Below are 16,960 nucleotides of genomic sequence, written 5' to 3'. Positions count from 1 at the left end.
CGAAATGAGGATAATAATGCGAGCCATTACACATGCCAAAAAAGCCGGACAAAATGGGGAATGGGAGCGAACCGCACATAATGCGCTTTTCAAAACTAATATGAAAATAATGTGGGTAGGATGTGGGGTGGTTGGGTGGTTGGTTGGATGGGGTATCCGTATCCATTGCCATCAAGGAGCAAGGACGTCGCTGCATTGTGGCTGTATCTGTGTATCTATGCACCGATGTGTGTGTGTGTGTGAGTGCGAAGTTCGAAGGACACTTCAGCCACTGCATGTGCATAAATATAGAACAATAAAGTAATAACAGACAGTTCAAATCGATTGCTCAATCGACTGCTGCCTGCTCCACAGGGGTCTCTAAAAATACTCTACACTTTTGCGGCGAATAATACCCATATTTGCACATTTCATGCTTATTTAAGTGGTGGAAAGCCTCAAAATACATATTTTTCAACAGGGATAAGCGATAAAATGTGCAAAAGGAATTTTATCAACACACTATAGACAAAATAGACATACATTTGCTATAAATACTCGTACAGTTCTTCTTCTTGCAAACATCATTGCCTACTTTCTGGTGTTCTATTTAATTTACATTGGGTATGGGGTTAAAAGTTGAAAATCTCTATGTACTGGAGTTTTAAAATCTCTAATAGTAGAGCCTAAAAGTATGCAAAGAAAAAATTAGTCCCACTACCATTTCCCATATATATCGTTGCATACTTTTAGACACCTTTATGAATGTTTTTAAAACCCCCGAGTATTTAAAATTGTGGTCGGTACTTCGAAATGGAAAATCTCTCGAAATCCAATTAGGTTCTTTTGCATCGATGGTATCTCAACGTTGGGTGACATGGCATATGCCTAATCGCTGGCATCCGTAGTCACTGTAGATGCACCCAGTCACCCAGTGGCATAACACGATTAGATCCTGTAAAACCCCCATTTCCCTGCCACCCAGTAATGGAGTCAGCAATAAAATGCAACAGGAAATGAAATATAAACGCTCGCAGTGCAATCGTGTGTAAGTTCTGGCAATGGCATTATTATAGCTCTGGATTCCCTTGCAGTTTCAATGAAATTTTCCCCCGCGTTTCCCATTTTTGTTGCTGCAATGGAAATGGAAAATTGTTAGCATCATCAACACGTAGCGTTGACGTGTTGAAAATGCTGAAAATTATAGCACACATTCAAAAGGTGGGCCGTGTATGTGTGTGCATGTATGTACATATAGTTGAAAATCGGGGGACGTGGACTGCCTTGGCAATAAAATGCTATTCAATTTCCCCACATTTGATGGACGCAACAAAAATGTATGATTAACTTTAATAATATTTCATATTATTCACACCTTTATGGAGCGTTTTTTGAATGGAGTTTCCTTGAAAAATGCGGTTAGTGAAATTGGCTTTGGTTTCTGCTTTTCTGTTGCTTGCTTTTTGGCTTTATATTTATTGATAGCTATTTCGTTTTTGATTGCCATTCTGTCAATTTTATGTTTCTTTTTTAAGTACACAGTGGAATTTTTAATACTGCTGATATTGGTTTTTAAAAGTGCTAGTTATTCTTTTTGTGAACTCCAAGTCGGTTTTTGGTTGATTCTAATTTATAAGCTTTTTTTGGTCAGCTTAAAGTGGTTTAAGTCCAATCATTGGACATCATAACTTTTAATATTTGAACTACAATGTATATTTCAGCTTTTAATGGCGTTACTGTTTTTTTCACATTGTTGTTGCTTCTGGTTATGGTTAATATGTCGCCGTTTTTTTTGTGTGGTTTTTATGTAAATTAATTGAGATTTTGTTGTCTGTTGGCGGTGCGGTTATATAAATACTTTTATTGGTATCGCTGCGGCTGTTGCGCTTGGTTTTACGCTTTTTTTACTGTTTGTTGTGGAAGCTGTCTTTTGTTTTTTGTCTACACTGCATAAAAAATTGAACATTTAATTAAAAAATAAAATATTTTATTTTAATTTTTAAGAATTCTTAAATCCTTTTACACCTAAGTTTGAAAAGTTTAATATGCAAGTCACAATTATTATAAATGTACTTCTATCTTAATGAAAAAAAGAAATTGAAAAAATTAATTAATATCAATTAATTAATTTGCTAGTTAAATATATTTCAATTTACTTTATTTTGTTTCCTTAATTTTTTGAGTGTTTTAAGATTTTCTAATTGATTTGCACTACTAAAACTTTTTAGAGATATCAAATTGTTTTTTTGTACCACATAAAAGTATGCTATAATATGTTTTCTTTAAGAATTAGCCACTAAAATTCTGTGATTTTTTATGCTAATTAAAAATATTTGTTAAGAGCTATTTTTACTTCGATTCGGCAAAAGTTAACAATAACTTATAAATATTTAAGTTTCTTTACATAAAATAACATCATTTTCTAAGAAATATAATTTTCTGGAATACTTTCGGGAGACCTTTCTTTAGATTTGGAAGATTTTTAGATTTGTGGACCCCATTTTTCTGAGTGTATTTTGTAGTTTTCTGTTGCTGGTATTTTTTGTCGAAGTTGTTACCACTTGTGGTTATGTAGCCTGTTGCTGTTGAACGCTTGTCTGCGGCTGCTGCCCGTGGCATTTTATTATTTTTTAGATACTAGTTCGCCCCGTCGCCTTTATCACCATGTGTTGTCGTTTATGTTGTTCCTGTTGCCTGTTACCTGTTGGCTTTTACCTGTTACCTGTTTTCCCTGCCGTTTCCTGCCCGTGCTTGACTTCATTTAGTTTTTAGCATAAAAAACGCGTTAAGGACGCACGCGGTCAGCGGCATCGTTAGCTTTTCCACCTGTGCATTGCCGTTCCGCATTTTCCGCGCTCCCATAAGTATGCCACATAAAGTTAAAATCTTAAAAAAGGCATATGGCAGGAACAAGGCCAACACACAAAAAGAAGTCAGGAAAAATAGCAGGGAGGGGAAATCGGAGAGAGGAAAAGTCGACGAACAGCAAAGGAAATGAAGAAAAACTTGATTTATTTTTATGTGCTCAGCGATGCGGCAAGGAAAATGGAGTGGGGTGATGGGAGGGGATGTAGAGTGGGTGGGTTTTCCATTCATACAAATGCTACGTGCGTAATGACCAGGCACAAACACACACACACACTAGCCCACTCTCACGCACTTGAAGTTAAAGAAGTTCCACGTTGCGTATACGTAATCATATTCTTTCTTATTTATATTTTTGTTTCGGCCCCGGGTTTGCCCTACTCCTGCTAAATTATACATCTGTATGCACGCACAAATACATATATAAATATATATATGTGCTGGTATATATACTTTATATATATACATATACCTGAGCAGGGTGGTTGAATTTTGGCTGCGTGGACAAGTGGCCAAAAAATTGCGGGCCACCACTAATGGAGTTTGGCAAATAATGAGGAAGGTCACTGGTTAAATGAGTAATGCTAAACAATTATTGTAAATCAAACATTTTATCTGAATTCCCACTTGATTAATTTGCAAATTATGGAATTCTTAAAATACTTGATCAAGCAGCTTAAAAGTAGACCATGTTTAATGAATTGATTTGCTAATTATGGAATTTTTTAAATACTTCGTCAGGCAGCTTAAAAGTGGTGCAAGTATGTTAATTAAAACTAAAACTAAATTGCAGCTTAAACAAAAATTTATATTTATTTATTGTATACAGGAAAATCTATGGGTTTTTGAAATTACCTATAAAGATGTCTAAAAGTATGCAACAAAGTCCAAAGATGAGGTTTGAAAACCAGTTTGTTTTTCCATTGCCTACTTTTAGGCATTTTTAGAATGATTCCAAGCCCCTAGTGGAACCTTATATATGATGATTCATGAGTTATGGGATAACCTTTGAAAAACCACTGCTTAGCTCAAATCAATTGATTTCAAACAGTACCCTGGAGAATTCCCGAATGGCTTGCCCACTTAAAAACCACAAATGTTTGCCACATTCCGCATACAATTAGAGAATTGCATTCTGCCAGCGACCAAGAGTTGCGGCCAGGTAAATTGGGGGCAAATACGGTGAAATACCTACTTCCCCTCAGAGCCTTGTTTACAATACATTTTAATAAAGTCAAAAAGGCGTCCGGGTGAGTGTGTAAAATGAGGGAGTAAGATGGGGATATGACTCCCAATATGGGAGTATGTGTATGCCAGGTGAGCCCGAAGGGAACATAATAAAAATATGAAAATCAAGTGAAATCATTTCCATTCAAATTCAAATGGCAAGCCAGAACGGCAAAGGCACCTGAAGGGGGCGGACTGGCGACAGTGGGGGGCGTGGCAATCTGGGGAGCTGCGGCAGCTGAAAACTGATATTCAATTCAATCAGTTCTGCCTGAGACCTCAGGGAAGTGTCTGAAGCACTGGCCATGGAGGTGCAGGTGGGCAGCAGGGTACTGCACTGTCAGAAAATATGAAGAAAACTATCTTAAATTATGTGTAATGTGGTAGTTTAAGAAGAAATATTTGAGCTACCCAACAATATCGTAAAATTCTAAAAATGGTCTTACGAAAAGTTTATAATTGGGATTGACTGTCTAGAAAGAAACAAATCCATAGATAGCGATTATGATTGTAATAGGCTTTTGAAACTTATAATCTAACGAGCTGTTTGCTCGGAATGAACATCTCTGATAAACAAAAATTCTGAAGAATTCGCGTTTCTCAAATTTTTACTTTCTCTAAAGTCAAAGCAAAAATGCTGGGGAACTCGCGTTTTTTTAGAGTTTCTTACTTTCAAATCCTCCTTTTTTCTTCAATATTAAAGATAATATTAAGAAAATAGTATAAAACTATTTAATCAAGTTGTTTTTTAACTTTTTTAAAGATGAAATCTTTAAGCTGCCCAACAATTTTGTAAAATATTAAAAATGGTCCCACGAAACGTTTATAATTCTGATTGACTATCTGGTGTGTGCTTGAATATAAAAACAAGTCCATAGAATGCGTTTATGATTGTAACTGACTTATTAAACTAACATTATAAATTTATAAGTAATTTAAAATTAATACAAAGAGCAAACATTGTAAATGAACATCTCTGAAAAGTTTTCTTTACACAAAGCAGCAATCCCGAAGAATTCGCGTTTCTGAAGTTCTTACTTTTCAGTTAAAGCACAATGCTGAGGAATTCGCTTTTCTTAAATATAGTTCTTACTTTCAAATCCTCAATTTTTCTTTACTCTGCAGTCAGGATAAAGGGAATCGAAATGGTTCCGAGTTCCGAATGTGGTTAGTTGCTAATGCGGCGCCCTCCTGTGTGTGTGTGTGTCAATGGCTGGAACTGATTCTGATTGAGAATCCTTCCTCGTCCGGACCACTCGATTGAATGGCGGGAACAGGGTGGAGTTGAGCCACAGGAAATCGTCTGAAAAAAGAAGCCGTACACCATCCGCACGGCCAGATATTTTATGGGCGCGACGGCGGCCTTCACCTACACTTCGCCACCTGTTATACATAAACGCCTCCCCCCCAGCCACCCAGCCACCCACTCGATCCCGAACTCCGCCCCCCTTTCGCACTGGCAACTTTGCGCCTCCATTCACTTTAACAATAAATTTCAGCAAATAAATCAAAATGTAACAGAAGCCGTGTGGAATTTTCAAGTGGCAGGTGCCACAGCAGCATCCCAAACACCCTACCCACCCCAAAATCACCCCCAACCACCCCGAACCACCCGTAGTGCCACCCCCTAAAAATCGGGCAAGCGAAGAGAGCTCAAAGTTTTTGATTTTTGTGCAAAATAAAAAATGCTTACCAAGGCCTGGGAATCGATTTGAATGGCGAGAGGGGAGCTTAATGAAATAATAAAGGCTAGGGGGAACTTCAAATAAATGAAGGGAAATTACAGCCAGGGGGAGAGTATTCGGTATATGTATGTCTATTATAGTAAAAACATTTAAATCTTATCCTTTGTGGTATGGAAATCTTTTCAAATCAGGATAGCTGAAGCTTAAAATAGCTAAATGGGGGAATGTACTATTGCTATCTGGCATTACAAGCTTAATTTTGACCTTCGATTTTTGATAAGTAACTTTAGGGGGTATTTTACTTTGAAATCTAAAATCTATTAGACCTTGGGTGGGCTTTTTTGGGTCACCATTTGTGTCAAATATATTGCTTAGAAATTATGAAATTTGTTTCTAGCAACAGAAATCAATTTAATATCCATTAATTTACTGTTTGACGAAATTTATTATCTCATTATTTACATATTACTTATTTATTTTATATTTTTTTGTATGTATTTTAGCCATTAACCAACATTTTTTTAGGCCATTTGACTTTGCAGCAGCCCTTTCCTTTGGGAAAACTTTTACCCTTGTTGCTGGACACCATTTCAGGTTCAAGGTATTTTCGGTTTTATATTTTCCTTTTTTTTTGGGAAGTATGGTGGGTCAGGGGGCGGGGCTGGAGGCGGTACTTTTGGGGGCGGTGTGGCATCAGCAAGCAAATGATGTTAAATCGCACGGAAAGTCACAGCGTGAATCCTGTCCAGCAAGGATTCTCCCGCGGAGAAGTCGTCATCGTTGTCGTTGCCATTGAAGATGCCTAGCTGTCATTGCGTATATATAAGTGTGTGTGTGGCTGTGGGTGGGTGGATGGGTGGCTTTACCCGCAGGACCTCCAACAACAACGCCCTCTTCCCCTTCCATCTTCGTCCTTGGCTCATTATAAACGGCGGCCACTGTTGCATGGACGACGACGTCGCTACCTGTTGGAAATGCAAACAACGCTGGCAGAGGTCCTTGGAGCGCCTGCGCTGGAAGGAAATCTCCACAAGGTCGTCGGCTGGGTGGGCGGCAAAGGGCGGTGGGCGGTGGGCAGTGGGCGGGGTCGTCCTTTCATTCAAATGTTTCCCGACTCCTTTTTGGAGACTCACGAATGCCACCAAAATGTAACGGTCAGTTTTTGGGGATTGAAAAGAACGGAAAGCAGAAGCTGGGTAAAATTCTAGGAACCACAGGTGCACATCTTGCATTTAGAAAACCTGCAACTGTATAAGCCAATTCCCAGGAAATGGCTCAGTGCCTCTTTGGCCTTGCCCTTGCCCTTGGTTTTTTGCTCTGGCTTATATGAAGTCTTACCCCCATAACAGGGCTTGGATATCAAAACCAATTTTTAATTTCATTTGTAAGGAATCAAGTATTTAGAGTATATTTACCCGTGGATGTATATTATATTCGTTAAGAAGTACATAGCATGTAAAAGAGAGCGTTACCGACCCTTTAAAGCATATATATTCTTATGTGCTTCTGTCATGGGTCTTACTGGGTATTACTAACCCTCTGCAGAGATCTGCATTCAAACTCCATAAAATATCAAATGTATCAATGTTTGCCAATGGGGAAATAGTACAATGTTACAAAATCGGTTAAAATCTGTATGTACTTTGGGCTCAATTGCAACAAAATTGTTTTGAAAGAGATTTCAGTGCCATAGAAGGGTTTATAGAGCTTTATTGGCAGATTTCGCTTTTATTCCCACAACAATACAAATGGTAAATGTTTTATTAAAGTCATTATATACCCTTATAAAGATGTGATAACATTTGACTGCTCTACTTTTATTTTATACTTGGTATTTATCATTAGCTTGTTATCAAACATCACGTTTTAGCACTTGTCCAGAGATTTTAAATCCCCTTTTAATTTGGCTTTATTGTATCATTAGTCACAAAGTCATTGTGTGTTATCTGGAGATAAAAAAAATGTGTAAAAAAAACATGACTCACAGAATCCGCTGGAAACTCAAACTATTTGTATGTGCCAAAGAATTTTCTGGTATATTATAATGACTTGGCAGAAAAAAATAATTAATCTATAGTATAAAAAACAGGCAGGCTAGGACCCACAAAATACTGGAGGCAAACAATCCAGGGGAACCGGAAGTTGAGGGACTAGTGAAATCTGGTTGCATGTGATCCAAGTTGTGGGTGCTGGGCAACTCAGTGAAATAGTTAGCCCAAATGGCAAAGGTCAGTAGGTCGTTTTGCGCCTTTGATAGGCTCAAAGCCACATATGTAGGTTTATCTGGATTTGGGGCCGCCTCTGGTGACTCAGTCCAATCGAAATCCGAAACGGCAACAGGCAAGAAAAGGGCATTCAAGGTGCTGGGCATGATCAGTCGACGACCATGACTTGCTGCGGGAAAATTACCAGAAATATTCAACTTGGTGAAATGGTGCTTATTGATGACCTCCTGTTCTGCGGGAAATATGTAACCGCAGCTGCTGATATGCTCATCCGTACAAGAGAACAGGGCACAAATGGCCTGCTCAGTGCGATCCACTCGAATCACGGTCGTTTCATTGCCCCAATAGGCGGCTATTCTATAACGATAGGTCTTGGAATCCGAGGAGATCACCTCATTGGCACTAGCTGTGGTAACCGTGCGTTCGATGGCAAAGGAACAGCAAAAGCTGCCGTGGCACAACTTCCTTTCCAAACTCAAGAAATCCTCCGCCAAAAGTTCACTCTCAAAAATATCCACATTATAATCCCTGTAGGTGGCCACTCCAGTGACTCGTTGGGTTTTCAATTGAGGCGTAAACACGGGTGTGAAATTGGGCGCCAGTTGCCCATACTCTCTTTTGGGAACCTCCGATATCAGCAACTTGGTTGTGGGCTCCTCAAAAATCTCCGCCACAAGTCTTCCACCCCGACCTGCATATATACCAGATCCAGTGGTCTTGCCATCGGGTCGACTGGCATCTGCCGCCAGGAGATTCACATTATTGCCGAATGCCCAACCCTCTTGCAGTTGCACAGCTCCCAGAAATGGCAGTTCCGAGAACCAGTAAGTGGGATATATGATATCCGTGATATTGAGTTCCCTTACCAACTTCACTGCCGGATCATAGAACAACATATCGAAGCAGATAAAATGACCAAAGGTTACACCGAAATCTGTGGTAAAGGTGGATACATCGGGAGTACGGAGCACCGATGTCTCCATGTATTCGTGACGCCACAGATGACTTTTACGATATCGCGAGATAACCCTGCCCTTGCGGTCGAAGACCACATTGGTGTTGAAGTACCGAACTCCAGTCGAAGGACACGGGCCGAAGGTATCGGATCCGGCTCCATTGGCACAGAGTTCCTTCTCCACCACATTTATCACCACATAGAAGCCCCTCGATCTCGCCGCGCAGGATAATTCGATGAGGAAGAGTTCGTAGTCCGCTTGGTAGCAGGGGGTAACATTCTGGGATTCATGGGGCACAAAGGTGGCCGTATCCTGACTGTTTAGAAGATGCTCGGGAAATACGATTATGTCCACTTCGTCTACATCTCGGATGATATCCTGAAAGGATTGTGATATGGAACTGGTGCGACTCCGAGCAGAATTACCCTCCGCCTCCATGTGTTCTACCACCGCTGCCCAATAGGTGGAATCCTCGGGCTTGGAAAGCTGCAGGGAAAATATATGTATAAATAAATATAATTATAAGATAACGGCACGTTATAATTTGCATAGTTTTCTGATTACATTAATATATTGAAATATTTTCAAAACAATATTTTAAAATAAACAGTTCCAACTACTTAAAATATCGACTATTTAATACCCATTACTATGTTAACTAATTTTAAAACAGTGCAGTTTTTAAAAATATAAAACTAAAATAATTTTGGCTAGATCAGCTAGTAATCCTGATAATAATACCTGTTACATACCTTTCAACGAATTTAAAAATATATTTCTTAATAAAACCATATTATTTTTAAAGTCAAACAAAAAAGAAACAGCATATATCAACTTAATTAGCTTTAAATAATTTCTTTTCATATTTTAAAAGTTGTCGTTACGTATAAACATTACAAATATCGAATTACCTGGTAGGAACTACTAAAGAAAAAGGCCAGAAGCACAAAACTCAATCGAAAGACCACCATGATGGAACCGTGGTCGAAATTCAACTGCCAAACGATTGCTGTCTTGGCCAAAAACGAAGACTACGAATCAAGTCCAGGGCCATTGTTAAAGTAAATAACTTTACAGGCCCACTGAGATGGCGGCTATGACCAGATTATGTATTTCGGCAGATAAGACCTCGAATATTTCTCTTATCTCAGCCGCTAAAGCAGTCATCGAGGGGTTAATGGTTTCTTTTTTAGGACTAGCCGCTATTAAAAATGAGATAGCAATTTATTGAAGTATAACCTGTAATTATCCAGAGAGTGATATGATAAACAAACATAGATCATTGTACCACTATACATGGGTTATCAGCCTACTTTTTGAAATGATCTACTCTGTAACTAACTTTATTTGCCCATTTTTGATTTACTAGTTAGTTTAAAAAACAACATTTGTTGGCAAATAAATTTAAGAAAACATAAAAAGAAGTAAGATTATTAATTAAAATCAAGCAATGCATAAAATGAAGGGTACAAACCACATTATTCAAATTCGATAGGCGGTTGCACAATCGTTATCGACTTGAGCTTAAAGCTGCCGAAAAATCGGCATTTTGTGGTTACCGCTAGATGGTCACACTTCGCCAGCCAATTTCAGCTGTTCGACAACAACAGCACCCTTTAGCAGCTACAACAAAAACAAATCAACTAGATTGTAATCAAGCTGTTAACAGTTATTAGCGAGCTACCAAAAAAAAAATTGCCGCAGTTCCAATGCGCCCAACGAACGGTAAACAGCATTCCAAGCAGAGGCCATAGAAAGAGATAGAAAAACGGTGAAGGTCGCGCGGTGCGAACAGAATGCGAAGAGCGAGCGAAAGAGAGAGGGAGACAGAGCGAGATAATTGATTCGCAGGTTGGTGTTGGTGCTATATTCTTATTCTATTTACCCATTTGCATGTGTGCGTGTGTTTATACAGCATATAAACTGATATAATCAATCATGATTCTTGACTTCCCGCCAGCGAAACGAAACAAAAAACAAAACAAATCGAGATCCGTCATAAAACCGGATTAACCAGCATCTGTATCTTGTATCTCCCGCGGATTAGAATATCTCCCATTGCGAAGGTAAGTGATACCGATAACGATTGCCAGCCGACCAAACAATCCGCGTACTTCTTATCGGCAACGTGACAATCGACCGATTTGCCGACTAACGCTGAGCGGGCAACGAAACCAAAACCACCCACTCAGCAACCTTGAAAGAAGTTAGTTAAATCCCACGGTGTGAAATCGGAGATGTGATCACTGATCACTAGTTTATCAATAGAATTCCGGAACATACATACATATGGACATATCCTAGAGTTTGATCAGTGATTAGAAGACAATTAAACAGTATTATTCACCTATCTAAGTGCTCGGTATTTGATCAGTGAAATAACTGCATATAGCTGAAAACTATACATTATGTATCTGAATATACGAAGATTATCAGAATGACTATTTAACAATCTTAACAAATCAGTAAAATTTAAAGAACTGGGTTCCACCAAAAAGGCTACATTTTTACGACTTAATTCTGACCTAAGCATCAGATGGTAATTAAATTTGATGGCTAATAAAACGTAGGGAATGTGTTCATATGTATACATGTTTGTATTCCATTTTATTATACAATTAGTTAATATGCGTAATGATGCTTAGATCTTAATCTTTGTTCCTAATTCGAAAAGTAATATATTTTCCTTTCCTAGTATAATTTTTTTTCGATATCAGCTTGTGCTTTGCACATATCAGTACCAACTAATTAATGTCGTACTGCTTATTTCCCATTTGCAGATGAACAACTACTTTGCAACCGAATTTCACCATAATCAAGACATTTGATAAGACTTATTTTTATCAGTTGATAGTAACAGCATGAATCCAGAAGTGCATTTTGGATACAGAATATCTCTAGTTATGGAATACTTCAATAGATTCAAATATTCAGAGCAAAGATCATTTCAAATGCACGTTTAACTCAGAACTAGTTTATGAATTTATTGAACGAATTCACTTCTCATACGTATGTACCTTCCCTTTGGAATAACCGATAAGACATAATGTTTTACACGAAAACACTCGAAAAATACTCATTGACTGTTAGGGAAGTTGTTGTATGTTGACTATCAGTTTTTCTCTTCAATGTAGTGTATCTTATTCTATTTTATATTCTGCCATTGTTTCCGGTATCAAAGTGTATAGTAATGCTTAGACAATAAAAAAAAAACCATAACACTTTATTGTCACACACATTATTATATACCCAAAAATATAATCAAAAACCGTGATGATAAAGATGTGTTTATGTCGTTCCCTCTCGATAGAAAAATTATTTGTGCTAAAAGCTTTACTTTCCTACTTAAGGAAATCATCGTTCAAAAATATCATTTGTTGTATTTATTTAAAAGATATAATATAATACTGATTTATGGAGATATTTATTTCATATCAATACCAAAAAACACAGCCCATGAATAAAAGCTAAACAATCTTTAATCTGTAAATTACGTCACCAAACCTAAAAGGTACTAAATCTTCGAATTGTAGGCCCTTTTTAAGGCCTAAGAACAACTAATTAAAATCCGGTTTTTGTCGACCTGCGTAATTTGATAAATTCCGTAGAACCTCTCTCTAATGTACACTTTTATTTTACAGATATGGCTTTAAATCTAAAGGCCCTTTTGGGCATGCTCTTCGTGTTTATCGGATGTTGCAGTAACGTGGTCTTTCTGGAGCTGATCATCCAGATCGATCCGGGAGCCGGAAACCTGATCACCTTCGCCCAATTCCTATTCATCGCGCTGGAGGGACTCGTCTTTACATCCAAGTTCTTTACTGTGCGCCCGAAGATTGCGCTCAAAGATTATGTTATACTCGTGGCCCTCTTCTTCGGGGCGAATGTGTGCAACAACTATGCGTTCAACTTTAATATTCCCATGCCGCTGCACATGATTTTCCGCAGCGGATCGCTGATGGCCAACATGATAATGGGTATTGTGCTGCTAAAGAAGCGCTACAACCTCCGGCAGTACAGCTCTGTGGCCATGATAACGGCGGGCATTATACTATGCACCCTGGTTTCCAGCGGCGACGTCAAGGATAATACGCATCACAGCCTGAAAGTGGATACTTCCTACTCCGACTTCTTCTGGTGGTCGGTGGGCATTGGTCTGCTGACGGTCGCTCTCCTGGTTACCGCCTATATGGGCATCTACCAGGAGGTGATATACAAGAAGTACGGCAAACATCCCAGTGAGGCATTGTTCTTTACGCACATGTTGCCCCTTCCTGGATTTCTGATAATGGCGGGGAATATAGTGCAACATTTCGGTATTGCATGGTCATCGGAACCAGTGGATGTGCCCTTGCTGGGAGCCATTGGATTGGAGTGGAAGTTCCCGCTGATGTTGTTCTATCTGCTCTGCAACGTCATCACCCAGTATGTTTGCATCAGCGCTGTCTATGTCCTGACCACCGAATGTGCCTCGTTGACCGTCACTCTGGTGGTTACACTGCGCAAGTTCGTTTCGCTGCTGTTCTCCATCATCTATTTCCGGAATCCCTTTACCCTGAACCATTGGGTGGGCACCATTCTGGTCTTCTTCGGCACCATACTCTTTGCCAATGTGATCAACCAGGTGAGGGATGCCTATCGGGCCAGAACGAGCGGGAAGGGCCGTTTCGACACTGCTCCGCTGGCCAAGAAAGTGGAGTAATCTACGAGGGCTGTGTTGGATCCTGCTGCAGAGGCCATTAACTATTAATTTATAGTCCTAGCGCCTTGTTTGTACATAGAATACGCTTAGTGTGTAGACGCCTCATTGTCTGGTTTGTAATTCTTGTCTTTCTACATTTGTTTTTTTTTAATAAATAATTGTCCAAAAGTTTGTAAAATACCACGTCTCGAGCTTATTCATTGTTTTTTAAATAAATTCTTTAAATTTGAAAATGCATTTTTGGTTGGCAAAATATGAAGGTAATGGGAACTGGAGAAAAATTCAAGAGTCGCTTGACGTCATCAAATTTACAGAAAAAATGTGACTCAAATCTTTGGAATCCAAAGCATACGATATGACATACATGTGTGTTTTAATGATTGAGTTTTCGAACCTCGAAATTCAAAGTTATTAGTCAGCTTGTAATAAGTTTCCAAGAAATCTGAATTGTTTCAGTCTTTCTCTTTCATTTTCACCCACATCAAAAGATATATCACATCAAGACCATTCAACATGCTGTTAGCTTGCACTGTGGGGTTATTCCAAAGCTTTTCTTATTTGATCAGTTGTTTTTGCATGAAGGATTTCCGCAGACATCTATTTAGACAGACATGACCACGTACGAATGTGAGAAAAACAAACTTTTATTGCCACATTCTTGTATAAGTATGTATTTGTATATAGGTAATATATATGTATATTCAATGAGTTAATACTTATGAAAGGGGTTTTTTCAGGGAATTCGTGTTATCGGTCTCCAACTTCACACACTACAATATCGTACATAACATTCGCTTGTGTTGGCTACTTTTTGTTTAATTTAAATGCACAGGTAAGTACAGGAATATCAGGAATCAAAAAACAGAGGGCGCGAGAGCAAAAAAAATATATATATATTAAATTATCAAAACGAAACTCATGATGGATAGTTTGGACAGGCTGATTGAAGAGGCAGCTGGCTGGGCGATCGATTCCTGGCGATCTTACTGCTCATCCTTGTCCTTGGCACCGTGCTTGAGGATGCGCGTGAACTCCAGGTAGTCAAACAGGCCGTTCTTGATGGGCGCTTCCCGATACATCTCGTCCACCTGCAGGAAATAATGGAAAACAATTAGATCCAATCTCAAAAACCTTTAGAAATTGAGCTGTTATGAAGTATATTGCTAGTGCTAACATACGTCAAACTTAGTTAAGCTATAATTTATACTAGGTTCAACGACCCATTCAAATACAAACAGCCTTGGCATAGTACTTTAGTGTCAAGAATTACTTTTAAGGTATCAACAACAAGTGGGATCACTGTTTAATGGAGGTGTGAATTAGTGAACTAGGTAAACACAAATATGTTTAATTAAATACCTATATGGTTCCCCACAATTGAACATATTTAATTGGAACAGGAAATAACAATGATTCAGGTCCGAGTATGAAACTTACATCCTCATCTGTGAACCGATCGCCCATGGTGGTCAGCAGCTCCCTCAAGCGATCCTCGGGCAGGACGCCCATGTTCTCCTCGTCAAAGCATCCGAAGGCATTCTTGATCACATCCTCGGGATCGGTGCCCTGTAGTCGCTCACCGAAAAGCGTGAGGAACATGGTGAAGTTGATGGGGCCGGGCGCCTCGTTCATCATGCCATCGAGGTAGTCGTCCGTTGGGTTCTTGCCCAGCGAGGCCAACATGTCATGAAGGTCCTCCTTCTCCACAAAGCCATCTCGATTCTGGTCGATCATGTTAAAGGCCTCCTTGAACTCGGCGATCTGCGCCTGGTCGAACATGGCGAAGACATTGGAGGTGGCGCGTTGGGCGCGTTTCTTGGTGGTGGCACGACGACCGGCTGTCTTACGGGATGACATGGCTACTTGGTTGGTGGATCTGGTGAAGCTAATGGAGCTAAATGGAGGCGGCGGAGCTAGTGGAACCAGTGGATCGCTCTGGAGTGATGTGTGTGCGGCGTGGATCTGTAAACGAAAAACGACGACTCACATTAGCATTTCGTTGGCCGGGTATGTATTTATGGCTATATATAGACATATTGCAGTGAATTCCGCTGAAACCGATTTTCAGTGCTCCCCAAACAAACTGTGTCAACATACAGTGAGCACTCTACCCAGTAGAACTATTATAATGGGCGCATTGATGATGCATTTTTTTTAATTTGGCTATGCTTAAATTCAGATTTGAAGGGGTCTTAGTCCCTAATCACTAAGTCAAAGTAACATGATAAATCTATTTATTTGTTATACAATTTCAGAAGTCACACTGCTCTGCATATCCCAAAATTACTTGTAAGCAAACCGAAATATTGAAATATTGTCGATTCAAAAGGATTAATTGCATAGCCAATAAGCAAAAGTTGTATGATAACTTTAAGTTAGAAGTGAAATATAAAATTATGAGGTGCGATCGATTATAAGCGATCCACCGTATCGGGTGTCCACTGTGTGTACGACTCATGCACGCACACAAGCGCGTACTCTCTGAGTCACTCGCGCATTCGAAAATGACACGTATGGGAGTTTGGCTCTCTCCGCGAGTGCGAGCGCCGATGTATTGGTGTTTATCAATGCTGTTGAACTGCGGTTTAAAAAAACAACAAAAACGCTCACGAATTTGGCTCATTGAAAACATTCTCACACACGCACACCACGACTTTCAATTAAAGCCTTAAAAGGTCCGAAAAAAACAGCATCTGAAGCCCCCAATTCCACTTGAAAACCCAAGTTGTGCCAAATGTTTGTCACTCTGTTCATCTAACACTTTCTGGTAAACATTTAAGGGGCCTTTTACCACGAAAACAATTGTTTTCTTTTGCGCGCTGCCGACGCTGACTCATACACACACACGCACACCCACAAAGGACAGCGCCCTTTGGGGATAAAGTCTCCTTGTTTTACTCGTGTTTTCCGCATGATTGCGGCCCAAATCGATTCATACTCACAGCTGCCGAATGTCGAGTGTTTAATACTTTCGGAGTTTCGTTAATGCAACTTTGACCAGCTGCTTTTGTCTTTTATAAAACCATACACAACCAACCACAACCGCTCAATTTTTTTTTCGACTGCGCTGTGCTCAGCACAACGTAAGCAAACGTAGGCAAACGTAAGCTGACGTAAGCAACCGTAAGTGCCAGTAAAAAATGTGCGTCAAATTAGCGTCGGCCTGTTAGCAACGAAAACGGGAACGGTGGAATATGGAACATGGGGCCCTTTTTATTTTTAAATTTTCTCGCTATTTGGGGACCAAATCGAAAAATTTAAAATGCTAGATTGTTAAGAAAGAAAAGATCTATCGAGCTAGGTAGGTTTGGGACACATACG

General features: G+C 39.4%; 3 protein-coding genes across 5 annotated transcripts; 1 reads left to right on the top strand and 2 right to left on the bottom strand.

Moving 5' to 3' along the window:
- Nucleotides 1-7,435: 7,435 nt before the first annotated feature.
- Nucleotides 7,436-10,002, bottom strand: Btnd (Biotinidase). The gene is made up of 2 exons (XM_017067519.4): nt 9,849-10,002; nt 7,436-9,423 (listed from the first exon to the last, which is right to left on the bottom strand). Exons 1-2 carry the CDS (start codon nt 9,906-9,908, stop codon nt 7,828-7,830), a joined length of 1,656 nt encoding a protein of 551 aa, XP_016923008.2. The 5' UTR covers nt 9,909-10,002; the 3' UTR covers nt 7,436-7,827.
- A 510-nt stretch (nt 10,003-10,512) lies between these two features.
- Efr (ER GDP-fucose transporter) lies at nt 10,513-13,872 on the top strand. Of its 3 annotated transcripts, none has more exons than XM_017090618.4 (3): nt 10,513-10,788; nt 10,898-11,003; nt 12,579-13,872. In XM_017090618.4, the coding sequence occupies exon 3, from the start codon at nt 12,581-12,583 to the stop codon at nt 13,637-13,639; it is 1,059 nt and encodes a 352-aa protein (XP_016946107.1). In that variant the 5' UTR covers nt 10,513-10,788; nt 10,898-11,003; nt 12,579-12,580; the 3' UTR covers nt 13,640-13,872. The 3 variants fall into 3 exon arrangements, with proteins under 3 accessions (XP_016946107.1, XP_016946108.1, XP_036677006.1); XM_017090619.4 differs by having other exon boundaries at nt 10,853-11,003; XM_036821111.3 differs by lacking the exons at nt 10,513-10,788; nt 10,898-11,003 and adding an exon at nt 11,125-11,143.
- Nucleotides 13,873-14,265: 393 nt separating this feature from the next.
- Nucleotides 14,266-16,701, bottom strand: sqh (Myosin regulatory light chain sqh). The gene is made up of 3 exons (XM_017090629.4): nt 16,582-16,701; nt 15,077-15,601; nt 14,266-14,727 (listed from the first exon to the last, which is right to left on the bottom strand). The coding sequence occupies exons 2-3, from the start codon at nt 15,494-15,496 to the stop codon at nt 14,623-14,625; spliced, it is 525 nt and encodes a 174-aa protein (XP_016946118.1). The 5' UTR covers nt 15,497-15,601; nt 16,582-16,701; the 3' UTR covers nt 14,266-14,622.
- Nucleotides 16,702-16,960: the final 259 nt, after the last annotated feature.

This window comes from Drosophila suzukii, chromosome X (genome assembly GCF_043229965.1).
Source record: "Drosophila suzukii chromosome X, CBGP_Dsuzu_IsoJpt1.0, whole genome shotgun sequence".
Taxonomy (NCBI): domain Eukaryota; kingdom Metazoa; phylum Arthropoda; class Insecta; order Diptera; family Drosophilidae; genus Drosophila; species Drosophila suzukii.
Note: the sequence above shows the minus strand (reverse complement) of the source record. Positions and strands in the feature narration are given on the sequence as shown.

Coding starts and splice junctions, on each gene's coding strand:
- Btnd (XM_017067519.4), bottom strand. CDS start 9,908: ATGGTGGTCTTTCGATTGAGTTTTGTGCTTCTGGCCTTTTTCTTTAGT. Junction 9,424..9,848: donor TCTTTAGTAGTTCCTACCAG/GTAATTCGATAT, acceptor TTTTCCCTGCAG/CTTTCCAAGCCCGAGGATTC.
- Efr (XM_017090618.4), top strand. CDS start 12,581: ATGGCTTTAAATCTAAAGGCCCTTTTGGGCATGCTCTTCGTGTTTATC.
- sqh (XM_017090629.4), bottom strand. CDS start 15,496: ATGTCATCCCGTAAGACAGCCGGTCGTCGTGCCACCACCAAGAAACGC. Junction 14,728..15,076: donor ATCGGTTCACAGATGAGGAT/GTAAGTTTCATA, acceptor TATTTCCTGCAG/GTGGACGAGATGTATCGGGA.